This window comes from Sinocyclocheilus grahami, unplaced genomic scaffold (genome assembly GCF_001515645.1).
Source record: "Sinocyclocheilus grahami isolate Dianchi unplaced genomic scaffold, SAMN03320097.WGS_v1.1 scaffold863.1, whole genome shotgun sequence".
In the NCBI taxonomy this organism is placed as follows: Eukaryota; Metazoa; Chordata; class Actinopteri; order Cypriniformes; family Cyprinidae; genus Sinocyclocheilus; species Sinocyclocheilus grahami.
Window position 1 is genome coordinate 298,894 of NW_015506042.1, and position 12,719 is coordinate 311,612.

Genomic DNA, 12,719 nt, shown 5'->3' on the forward strand with positions numbered 1-12,719 from the left:
AGTAAACTAAAAATTATATATAATATAATCCAACTTTAAAGATAACCTTGTAAAGTTGTCTTTGAACATATCTGACCAGACTTTAGTACACTAAGACCATAAGAAACTAAGATGTTTGTTTGTTTAAATGGGTAACTATACATGATTTTATGCATTTAAATAGAGCTTTTAAACCATCTGCACTGAAAAACAAGCAAACAGGAAGACTGCGAGGAGGGGTGAAGTTTTTAAATAGGTTTCACAAGAGAAAAACACCTTCAATCGCTCGTCTTTTCCTTGATCAACCTGCTGGCGTTGTGTGCAAAAGTTTCAGCCACTAAAAGTGGAAAGACTATAGAAGCATCAGCGTAGACCTGCACACAAACACAACGACACAGTTAACCAGATCATCATATGCTATGAGTGTATATACATCATATTTAAAACTGGCAACATAAGATAACAAGAGCATGCTAACATATGATTCATATGGGAATCTTACCTTTACAGGTGAGGCGTCCATGCGGATCTTTCCCCAAGAAATGGCTTCATCTGGCCGAGCGCCTGAATCGGAGCCGTCAAACTCCTGACCAGTGTTGACAAACACCGCAAAATCTGCTCCATTCCTCTAAGACGGATGAAAACAGATGAGAAAAGCATCATGTTCTATTTTCAAACTCAACGTGATTTTGCTTTTTTGGGTTCATGTGTTTACCATGAGATTAGCGTTGGCGATGTGATGTTTGACGAGTCCTCCTCCGAGAATGATCATCCCTGTGCTCTTGGCAAACACAGCCTTGCTGTTCAACCTCCGGATATCTGAAGTATACAAAATTACCATAATGACAATTATGTCAATCTCCAGATCTGCATTCGTATCATATCTTGAGCGACTCACCCTCCACAATGTCAAGCAGCAGGCCAGGGTTCTTATATGAGTGGAAATAGATCATATCACCCAATGAGCCGTCAGTGAGGGCGGGACTAAACACTGGGATGTCATTCTGAAAGACAAGCATGCAATCATTAACAGGTTTGGAATTTGAGGAAGGACTGAGGTGAAGGTGATTTGTATGCGTTTAATTCAAACGTTACCTTATAAGCCCAGTAGTACACCGAGTCTGGGTTATAATATACATTTTATATTTATGCAATTAAATATTATAAAATATATATATACGTACATTCAAAAAAAATTTGTTAAGAAATAAAAATAAAACTAGTTTATTACGCATTCTATTCAATATCCCATTAGGTGTTGATGATTCATTTATTGTCCATGCGTTTTAACAGTCATATAATAATAAAAATAATGTAGTCCCAATGGTGACATTTACATTTTTTCATCTGAAAATTGAGAGCATAAACATACAGACAAACAGCACAAGTTGTGCATAACAGTGAGGGATGCAATACAATAAAATACACATTGTACCACCTCAAAGAGGTACAAAATTAAACATAAATGCTAGTAAACTAAAAATTATATATAATATAATCCAACTTTAAAGATAACCTTGTAAAGTTGTCTTTGAACATATCTGACCAGACTTTAGTACACTAAGACCATAAGAAACTAAGATGTTTGTTTGTTTAAATGGGTAACTATACATGATTTTATGCATTTAAATAGAGCTTTAAAACCATCTGCACTGAAAAACAAGCAAACAGGAAGACTGCGAGGAGGGGTGAAGTTTTTAAATAGGTTTCACAAGAGAAAAACACCTTCAATCGCTCGTCTTTTCCTTGATCAACCTGCTGGCGTTGTGTGCAAAAGTTTCAGCCACTAAAAGTGGAAAGACTATAGAAGCATCAGCGTAGACCTGCACACAAACACAACGACACAGTTAACCAGATCATCATATGCTATGAGTGTATATACATCATATTTAAAACTGGCAACATAAGATAACAAGAGCATGCTAACATATGATTCATATGGGAATCTTACCTTTACAGGTGAGGCGTCCATGCGGATCTTTCCCCAAGAAATGGCTTCATCTGGCCGAGCGCCTGAATCGGAGCCGTCAAACTCCTGACCAGTGTTGACAAACACCGCAAAATCTGCTCCATTCCTCTAAGACGGATGAAAACAGATGAGAAAAGCATCATGTTCTATTTTCAAACTCAACGTGATTTTGCTTTTTTGGGTTCATGTGTTTACCATGAGATTAGCGTTGGCGATGTGATGTTTGACGAGTCCTCCTCCGAGAATGATCATCCCTGTGCTCTTGGCAAACACAGCCTTGCTGTTCAACCTCCGGATATCTGAAGTATACAAAATTACCATAATGACAATTATGTCAATCTCCAGATCTGCATTCGTATCATATCTTGAGCGACTCACCCTCCACAATGTCAAGCAGCAGGCCAGGGTTCTTATATGAGTGGAAATAGATCATATCACCCAATGAGCCGTCAGTGAGGGCGGGACTAAACACTGGGATGTCATTCTGAAAGACAAGCATGCAATCATTAACAGGTTTGGAATTTGAGGAAGGACTGAGGTGAAGGTGATTTGTATGCGTTTAATTCAAACGTTACCTTATAAGCCCAGTAGTACACCGAGTCTGGGTTGTTGATTTCTTTGCCTAGTCTGTGAATCATTTTGGACGGTGTCCAGTGTGTGCCCTGATTAAAAGACATTTATTATTAGTCTCACTCACAAAACAAAACTTCAACATATAAGTCAAATGTTGGGCCACATTAAATCATTTTTTGTTTAATAAATTTAAATGCATCACACTCATAAAATCATAGTACAAATGAAATACCAAACAATTACAAATATTTAACAACCCAAATTTAATAAAAAAAAAATTAATTAATAATTTTTAAAAAATTAAATTAAATTAAATTATTACCTCCTTATTTTTCCCCCAGCACATTTTGGTCCAGAATGGGCATTTTTACAGAGACTAAACTAAATTAAATTTAATTTCTCGCATCTATTTTTGTTCCAGCACCATTTGGTCCAGAATGGGCATTTTTACAAATATTTAAACACCCCAATTTAATTTAAAAAAAGTAATTTAATTTAATTTAAACATCAAAGTACAAAACACATACCAGTTTCTGGACAATTTTACAAATATTTCACCACCCCAATTATAAAATAAAAAAAATGTCTCGCCTCTGTTTTTGTTTCAGCACATTTTGGTTCAGAATGAGCATTTTTACAAATATTTAACCACCTCAATAAAATGAAATGAAATAAAATAATTCTCACCTCTGTTTTTTGTTCTAGCACCATTTGGTCCAGAATAGGCATCAGCCAGTCTTCAAACTTACAGTAATTATCATTTGGTACCAGAAGATTACCTATTCTGAGACACAAAATATAATTATATGCATTAATAATTACATATAAAAATGTATGCGGAACCGTTTTCTTACCTATTAATGCCTTGCTGTCGTAGCTCTTTGCCTTTTAGACTGAAATCACCGAGGTAAGTGGGTGCTAAACATTTTATAAAGTCTTCCTCAATCCCTCCTGCTGTGGTCACTATCACATCTACCTACAAAAACATGAATACTGAATTCAAAATTAATAGATTATTAGCACTTTATAAGAACTGAATAGATAGTGGCTGACCTAGACAGATGTTATTAGCTGAAATAAATCATGAAACATAATAGTGCTTATTCAGAGTCACGGGGCTGGCTGTACCATTCTGTGCTGTGCTAGGTAGCGGATACTCTCTCGCACACCGGAGCTGATCAGGTTGGATGTGTAGCCCAAGAAAATGGTGCATCCAGAGGCAGACGTATGTGAATCACAGCTCTCATGCTCCTCCTGCACCAGCTCCAGTCTCTTCTCTATCTACTCCAACCACACACACACACACACACCAGACATCACAAACAATCAATGCAGGAGCTGGGACACTTGTAGTCATGCCATTTAGTGGATGATTTTAATAGCTACAAGACTGAGATTAGGAAATAAGTGAGAATTGATTGCTAAGGTTGTGCTGAATTGTAGTATACGTATAGATTACACAGTGCTCCTTTCCTAACATAAAACAAAAACAAATTATTAGATCAGTATTTGATGTACCTTAAAATATGAATATTATAGTGGCTCCCAAAAAGTATATGGACACTGCATAAGATAACAAAATAACAACCCATGTAAATCGATTTTTTTTTTACAGTCTCTTCTGCTCACCCAGGCTGCATTACTAAAAAAACACAGTAGTTGTGAAATATTATTACAATTTAAAACAACTTTTTACTGCAGTATGTTAATATTTATTAAAATGTAATTTGTTTCTGTGATGCGCAGCTGAATTTTCAGCATCATTACTCCAGTCTTCAGTGTCACATGACCCTTCAGAAATCATTCTAATATGCTGATTTGATGCTCATTTATTATTAGTTATTACTGATGCTCAATTATTAATGCTCTTATTATTATCAATATTGAAAACAGTTAATGCTGCTTCATATTTTTGTGGAAACTGATCATTTTTTCAGGATTCTTTGATGAATAGAAGTTCAGAAGAACAGCACTTTTTTAAGTAGACTCTTTTGTAATATTATAAATATCTTTACTGTCACTTTTGATCAATTTATTGCACCTTTGCTGCATAAATGTGTTAGTCTATTTACCAAATTCTTGAATAGCAGCGTATAACCGTTTCCACAAAATATCAAGTGGCACAACTGGTTTCAATATTGCTAATAATAAGATCACGTGACACTGACGACTGGATTAATTGATGCTAAAAATGCAGCTTTGCACCACAGGAATAAATTACATTTTAAAATATATTTCAATAGTTATTTTAAGTTGCAATAATATTTCACAATATGATAGTTTTAACTGTATTATTGAATAAATGCAGTCTTGGTGAACATAAGAGACTTTCAAATATTTTCAAAAACAACAACAACAAAAATGTAATGTTTAAAAGATGGGTCACTTGCATAAGCACCCAACAGTCTGCTGACCCTCACCATCTTATTGATCTCCTGCACAGCCTGGCCGAAGCTGCTGGCCTGGAAGCCCGTGGTGAGGAAGGACTGCAGCAGGGCTTTGTGGTCCAGGCCCTGGTTGAAGTCATAACCTTTAATCTGAGGCATGTCCTCCGGCAGAGCGATGCTCTCCTTCAACACTGCAGCCCTCGCCACAGACGGAGCCTGACCAGCCATGATGCCCACCTGTAACAATACAAGCATACATACAACTCAGTTTGACCAGTGTAATACTTTGCTATATGCTAAGGGCTGAATGAATACAACATGCATGTACTGCGGTATTTCAAAGAATACCATGGTTTTACCATGGTAATCACAGTTCTTTCCAACAAATCGTGTGTATAACCAGAATCCGAGATCAAACACTTTCAAGTGTAAATTATTGATCAAGTATTGTATAAGCTAATACGCAAATATAAATACATGCTTGTTTTCTATTAATTGTCTTTCTAAAATAATATTACACTCACCCCAACCGTCACGTATGTAATACCCTGCTTGTAGTTTATGTTATTTCTGATTTCACAGCAGTGCACACATAGACATAATTATGTCTATGAGTGAACACTTGATCGTCCACATGTTCCAAACAACTACGGCAAGCGCAGTGGTACAAATGTTAAATACAAAACGCGAGGCGCCATTATATATAAGGATTTGTTTTGCGTCGAGTGAAATGGAATGCTTTTGTTATATATATACAGGTGCATCTCAATAAATTAGAATGTCGTGGAAAAGTTCATTTATTTCAGTTTGGAATTAAAACAGGATATTATGATGCCGTTAATGTTGTATATAGGGGCGGATAAATGACCCGAAAGAGCATATATATAAAGAACCGTTAAAGTCAGCTAACTCAAAATTTAAAGCATTATATATCAATGTTTTGACAATCATTTTAAACACATTTTATTATCAAATATGTATTGTAATAATTATTATTACAATACATATATTAATAATTATTATACCGTGACCAACAAATGTATGATAATTTTTTAATGCATTAAACAGTAAAATATCACACAGTTAAATTCAAGAGATGTTTCATGACCACCAGAGAGAAATCAAATACTACTGAACTTTCATGACATTTCTGGCACTGTTGATGTGACCTCAGAACTCGACCACATCACAGGAGCTTTGAAGCTTCCAGCAGTGTGTGTGTGTGTGTGTGTGTGTGTGTGTGTGTGTGTGTGTGTGCGTGCGTGTGTGTGTGTGTGTGTGTGTGTGTGTGTGTGTGTGTGCGTGCTTGTGTTGGAGGATGAAGGGGTTTAATATCCCATTGAGACATAAAAACCTCCAAAAGCTGGACACCAACTCTTCCTCGCAACAACATTTGAGCTCTACACAACAAACCAAATGTACTCTTGAGGTAAAATTACAGCTATACTCATCTACCAGACCTAATTATTCATTCATTAGATAGTACAAGTAATATATGTTATGCTCAGGTTCATATAAACACGTTTTTCAAAGTGTAAGTCTACGCTGATCTAGCCGTGATGGACGTATACTGCAGCAATAATGTTCTTCAGGCCAGGAGAGCCGTGGAGCAGCTCAGACTAGAGACAGAACTACAGAGAATCAAGGTGAGATGCATTCATTACAACAAAAACACTTCTTGCATTATAGAGTGTATCTTTTGAGTTTTTTATCATTTTATTTGTGTGTATGGCTGAAAATGAAAAAAGGGGGGGAAAGGAAACAAAAAAACTTGACTTCCAAGCACAACAATATAATTAATATAATATAATGTAATATAATAATATACAGTTAAAAAATCCATGAAATATATATATACATATCTTTTTTGTTGTTTGTTTGTTTGTTTTATTGAGACAAAGATTTTGAAGATAGATTTGCAATCTTACATTTTTCATCTCTTTTAAATGTACAAAGAATACAATCAAAATTAGAAAAGAGAGAGAAAAGAAAAGAAAAAAAAACATCGCAAACAATCCCTTACCTGACCTATTTTACATTAAATTGTAAAGTCTGATGAAGAAATATTAAAACATTACATTAACAAATGAGGCATTAGTCCATAGGGTTCCCATCAAGATAACAGAGAAAATGGTGCCAGATTTTGTCAAACTTAGGTCAACTTTGACCTTCAAACATTCGTTCCAAATGTAAAGTAGAATTCAAAAACTGTAAATGTAACGTTATTTTATTGTAAAAGTACATTTAATGTCCCGTTAGATTTGCAGTTTTTACTGTAAAACAGTTGGTGTCACTGAGGCTTTATTATTGAAAGTAACACCTCAGTGACGGTATCTTTTAAGTAAGATCTAAGTGTAGGCTACATAGTAACTAATATGTTGCAGGTCTTAATGTGTGTGCTTTTGAAGTACTAAAATGTACCATTTAGGGGTAGCCTACACTAGCTTTTGTACCTCAGGATACCTCCCAGTGGTGGCAGCTTTATAACTTTTTTTCTGAGAGTGTATAGGAACGCATTGCGTTAACCAAATAACAGGTTTTCACCATAGCACTGTCTCGTTAAATTACGGTTTTGACAGCGTAATATATGTCTATCATATATGTTGGCTGTCTCTGTGTCTGTCTGTCTGTCTGTCTGTGTGTGTGTGTGTGTGTGTGTACTGGTTTATGTATCCTGGTGGGGACTTAAACCTGACCACACAGACTCACGGACTCTCGTGTCATGGTGGGGACCTAAATTGTGGTCCCCACGGGTACAAAAGCTTATAAATCATACAAAATTAAGTTTTTTGAAAATCTAAAAATGCCGAAAGTTTCCTGTGAGGGGTAGGTTTAGGGGTAGGGTTGGTGTAGGGCAATAGAATATAGGGTCTGTACAGTAGAAAAACCATTACACCTATGGAGAGTCCCCACAAGGATAGCTAACCAGACTGTGTGTGTGTGTGTGTGTGTCAGGTTTCCGCAGCAGGAGCGCAGCTGGTTCAGTACTGTCAGGAACACAGGAGAGCAGATCCGCTGTTGACTGGGATCAACGCCTCCTCCAACCCGTTCAGAGACAAGAAGACATGCGTGCTGCTGTGAACAGCGCCTGCTGTCAGGATCAACCCTGTTTATTTGCAGCGTTCAGAACGACTCCTTCACAAATCCAACTGAGTTATCAAAACGTACTTTTATAAAGCTTTTTACAAATAAAAACAAACAAGAAAGAGAATTTGCTCAAAGGACATTCAGTCAGTCACAGAACAATACAACAGCACTGTCTGCAATAACAATACATAATTCATAAATATAAATATTTTACATTAGGCTATATTTAGTAGTTTGCTCTGGTCATGAAGTGCATACATTTTAAAACATTGTAGACTGCATACTTGTAGAAGTACACTGACAAGTACACAAAAACTAATTGAACTTAAATCACACTTACATTTTTAAATAACTTATTTCCTAGTTAGTGTACTACACATATAGAGAGCTAAATACTCAAAACTATTTTATAATGATTCTTGTTTGTACTCATTTAACTTTACTGTACTATACTGTGTGTGCTTCAGAGTCTTCAGTCTAAGTATATTATTAGCATTGATTTTGTTGAAATGTTCAAGTAATGATCACAAAAGGTGTTCCTTATGAGGCACTGAAATGTTTTGGACTCTGCGTGTGCATTCGTAGTGCGACCCCTTCATAGAGAATGATGAAAAACTGGGAATGCCATATAGTTTCTAGAATCACTATAACATTCATTGTCTTTTTTCCCCATTAAAATGAAACAAATTAAAGCATAATGAATTGATAAATTCCTGGAAATACAGAGTTGAAGAACTGATTGGATCCTGTTGTTCCCTGCAATCAAATGCTTTGAGACTCTCAGCGTCTGGGCCTCCAAACTTCCACATTCATGTCACCGGAAGCGATGGCCAGCGTTCCTCCTTCAACACTTAACTGAGAAGAGAAAAGGCACTTATTTATGCATGGCATTACAGATAACTGCTAGATAAGAGTAATAGTGGTATCATCCAAGACAAGTGTTTATGAGACCCACAGTAAAGGTTAACATGCATGGCTTAGAACATGGCTCATCCAATCAGAATTATAATGCATTTGTATTTTGAGTCTTTAGTCTTTTAATTCAAGTGTTAATGTGAATCTCTTTTTGCACCTATTCCAGTTTTTTGGTTTGCATCCATCAAAATCCAAATAAAGACAGAGAATATAATGAAATGTATCTTTCATTTGATTTAAATATTTAATTCACTGGATTATTCAAAAATAGCCACATTACATGGTTATGTAATAAATAATGGTGAAAAGGTAAATGCACATCTGAATATTGAGGTGCAAGTTACTAATTATGTCAAAAAAGAGAAAGTATAACTGGACAACTATAGAATAATAGGCTTAGTTATTTATAAAATACATACATAAATCCTATTATTCTGAATTGTGCCATAATATGTTTTTCTTTTATGTAAAAAAAATGTTTTGAATTCCCAGCGAAAATAACTATACAGTTATAAACAGGTAAAATCTAAACAAAAATACAGTAAAAAATAGTAATATTGTGAAATATTATTACAATTTACTATTTGAATATGTTTTTAAAAATGTAATTTATTTCTGTGATCAAAGCTGAATTTTCAGCATCATTACTCCAGTCTTCAGTCTCACATGATCCTTCAGAAATCAGTATAATATGCTGATTTGCTGCTCAAGAAACATTTCTGATTATTACCAGTGTTGAAAACAGTCGTGCCGCTTAATATTTTTATGGAAACTGTCATACTTTTATTTCACGATTCTTTGATGAATAGAAAAGTTTAAAGAACAGCACTTATTTGAAATAAGAATCTTTTGCAACATTATAGATGCCTTTACTGTCATGTTTGATCAAAACTTTTTAATGCATATTTGATGAAAAAAAAATGTTTTAATTCTTAACAAAATATCTCACTGACCCCAAATTTATGACCGCTAGTGTATGAGATATAAGATTTTGGTTATATTCTATTACCGCTTGAAGGGAATATCAAATTATAAAATTGATAAACATAGAGATAAATCATGGGTAAAAATGTCAACATACCCCATTAACTCCTGCCTGATGGTGAAGGGTGCACAGTGTCTTGGGTGGAGCACATGGTAGGTAGACCTGCATCCAATAAGAGATGTGAGCTGCCCATGACCTTGGATGAAGATCAGCTAAACTCATTTTTATCTGACAGGAGACTGACCTTGATAGTGCGGTCAGAGGAGCATGTGTAGACAGCACCATGAGAGTACTGTACACCTGTGACCAGTGACCTGTGGATGCTAAACTGAGATATGGGTGTCAGGGAGCTGTTGTGCATGGAGAAGGTGTGCAGGAGTCCACGGTTATCCCGGCCCACACCTCTCGAGCGCTGTAGGACAGCTCAGCTGTGGACGTGTGAAAAGTACACAGAGAAATGCATTAGCCGATTGATTGTGTGATTTATTCTTTTATTTTTAGCTTGTGTGTGCATACCTGAACTTTCTGCAGGAGTTTCCCTGCCCTGCGGTCAAACAGAGCAATGGTTTGGTCTTTACTGCCTGATAGGATGTACTGGTCATCAGACGCCAGGCATAACACAGCATCACTGTGAAGACGAAGACTCTTGACCAGTGGATCTGCAGCTATATCACATACATGAGAGATGTCAGCACTAGTGTCTGAGTTGACTTCACAGGGTATCTGGCCATCTTTAAAGCGCATACAACATGTGTATGTTTAAATATACGCCACTGGGGACAATACGATTTTTAAAATGTTTTTGAAAGAAGTCTTTTATGCTCACCAAGACTGCATTTATTTGATAAAAATACAGTAAAATCAGTAATTTTATGAAATATTGTTATAATTTAAAAGCTATTTTCTATGTTAATATATTTTAAAATGTAATTTATTCCTGTGATGCAAAGCTGAATTATCAGCATCATTACTTCAGTCTTCAGTGTCACATGATCCTTTTATTCTGCTTAAGTGTTTTTAATTTAGTAAACTATTTGTCATGTAAAGTATAAAGTGCCGAAGCACTGATATTTTGTTATGTAATGCAAATATTTTTATATATTTCTCTTTGTGGCTTAATTGTTCAAATACTTTTTGGGGCCTCTGTACATATACTGTGTACATAAACATCCCAAGTCACTTATTTTCATATTAAATATTGCAACAGTCATTTATCTCTAAATGTAGTGTTTTAAGTATGAATGCTAATTAAAATAAACATTAAAAAAAGGCAAATAATTTTGAATCACTGATATAAGCAAAAACTAAATCTATTAAAAATAATATTCGGTAATTCAAATAAAGATGAGATTAAATTAAATTAAATACAAATATTTTATTAAATATTATATATTAAATATATTACATAAAATATACTTAATACTTATTTATTATAAATGATACTTACATATATATATATACTGCAGGGATGCATTAAATTGATCAAAAGTGACAGTAAATACTCTTATAATGTTACAAAAGATCTGTTCTTTTGAACTTTCAATTCATCAAAGGATCTTGAAACACGCATCACGGTTTCCACAAAAATATTTAAGCAGCATAACTGTTTTCAACATTGATAATAATAATAAATGTTTCTTGAGCATCAAATCAGCATATTAGAATGATTTCTGAAGGATCATGTGACTCTGAAGACACTGAAAATTCAGCTTTGCATCACAGGAATAAATTACATTTGACAATATATTCAAATAGAAAACCGTCATTTTAAATTGTAATAATGTTTCACAACATTACTGTATTTTTGATCAAATAAATGCGGTCTTGGTGAGCATAAAATACTTTTCAAAAACATGAAAAAATATAATTCACCCCAAACTTTCCAACAAAAAGGTTTAAGGTTTATAGGATCCGTGAGCACAAAAACAATTGTTTATCTTATAAAGGTAAACAAAAAAAGTTCTTTAAATGTATTGATATTATTTTTAATATTTATACATGTTTTCAACATTGATAATAATAATAAATGTTTCTTGAGCATCAAATCAGCATATTAGAATGATTTCTGAAGGATCATGTGACTCTGAAGACACTGAAAATTCAGCTTTGCATCACAGGAATAAATTACATTTGACAATATATTCAAATAGAAAACCGTCATTTTAAATTGTAATAATGTTTCACAACATTACTGTATTTTTGATCAAATAAATGCGGTCTTGGTGAGCATAAAATACTTTTCAAAAACATGAAAAAATATAATTCACCCCAAACTTTCCAACAAAAAGGTTTAAGGTTTATAGGATCCGTGAGCACAAAAACAATTGTTTATCATATAAAGGTAAACAAAAAAAGTTCTTTAAATGTATTGATATTATTTTTAATATTTATACATGTATTACTATTAGTAAGAACTGCATACACAATTAGTGAAAGAAGCTTGAATAGAAAAAAAATGTCAATTTTGACTTCAAAACGTCTGTTGAATTTGAAAATGCTTACCTGCGGCAGCACATTAATGCCACACTGTGCTGGGAGATGTGAGGCGATCTGGGTAACTGTCTCCCATGGCAATGACAGGAGGCTTGTTCCATTACTAGAAGGGGAGGGGCTTGTCTCCATAGCGACGATGGATGGTTCCAAATTCAATCTGTGAGGTAAAATGTCAGAATTCACACGTCTAAAACTTAAACTAAAGTTTGCAAACATATAGAGCTCAAGAAAAGGCATGAGTTTTCTTCCACTGCGGTCAATAATAAATCATACAGTAAACTAAAACTAAAGGTTGAAACAGAATTGAATACAGACCTCTCAGGTAAGGAGT

At 34.6% G+C, this 12,719-nt stretch overlaps 2 protein-coding genes across 3 annotated transcripts; both read right to left on the reverse strand.

The window, feature by feature from the left end:
- On the reverse strand, positions 1-1,101 carry LOC107563248 (deoxyhypusine synthase-like). The gene is made up of 5 exons (XM_016248066.1): positions 1,075-1,101; positions 878-983; positions 695-798; positions 482-607; positions 1-353 (listed from the first exon to the last, which is right to left on the reverse strand). The coding sequence occupies exons 2-5, from the start codon at positions 930-932 to the stop codon at positions 258-260; spliced, it is 381 nt and encodes a 126-aa protein (XP_016103552.1). The 5' UTR covers positions 933-983; positions 1,075-1,101; the 3' UTR covers positions 1-257.
- A 129-nt stretch (positions 1,102-1,230) lies between these two features.
- LOC107563249 (deoxyhypusine synthase-like) lies at positions 1,231-5,564 on the reverse strand. 2 transcript variants are annotated; one of them, XM_016248068.1, is made up of 10 exons: positions 5,433-5,564; positions 4,942-5,145; positions 3,650-3,802; positions 3,376-3,497; positions 3,209-3,305; positions 2,524-2,610; positions 2,327-2,432; positions 2,144-2,247; positions 1,931-2,056; positions 1,231-1,802 (listed from the first exon to the last, which is right to left on the reverse strand). In XM_016248068.1, the coding sequence occupies exons 2-10, from the start codon at positions 5,134-5,136 to the stop codon at positions 1,707-1,709; spliced, it is 1,086 nt and encodes a 361-aa protein (XP_016103554.1). In that variant the 5' UTR covers positions 5,137-5,145; positions 5,433-5,564; the 3' UTR covers positions 1,231-1,706. The 2 variants fall into 2 exon arrangements, with proteins under 2 accessions (XP_016103554.1, XP_016103555.1); XM_016248069.1 differs by lacking the exon at positions 1,231-1,802 and having other exon boundaries at positions 1,935-2,054.
- Positions 5,565-12,719: the final 7,155 nt, after the last annotated feature.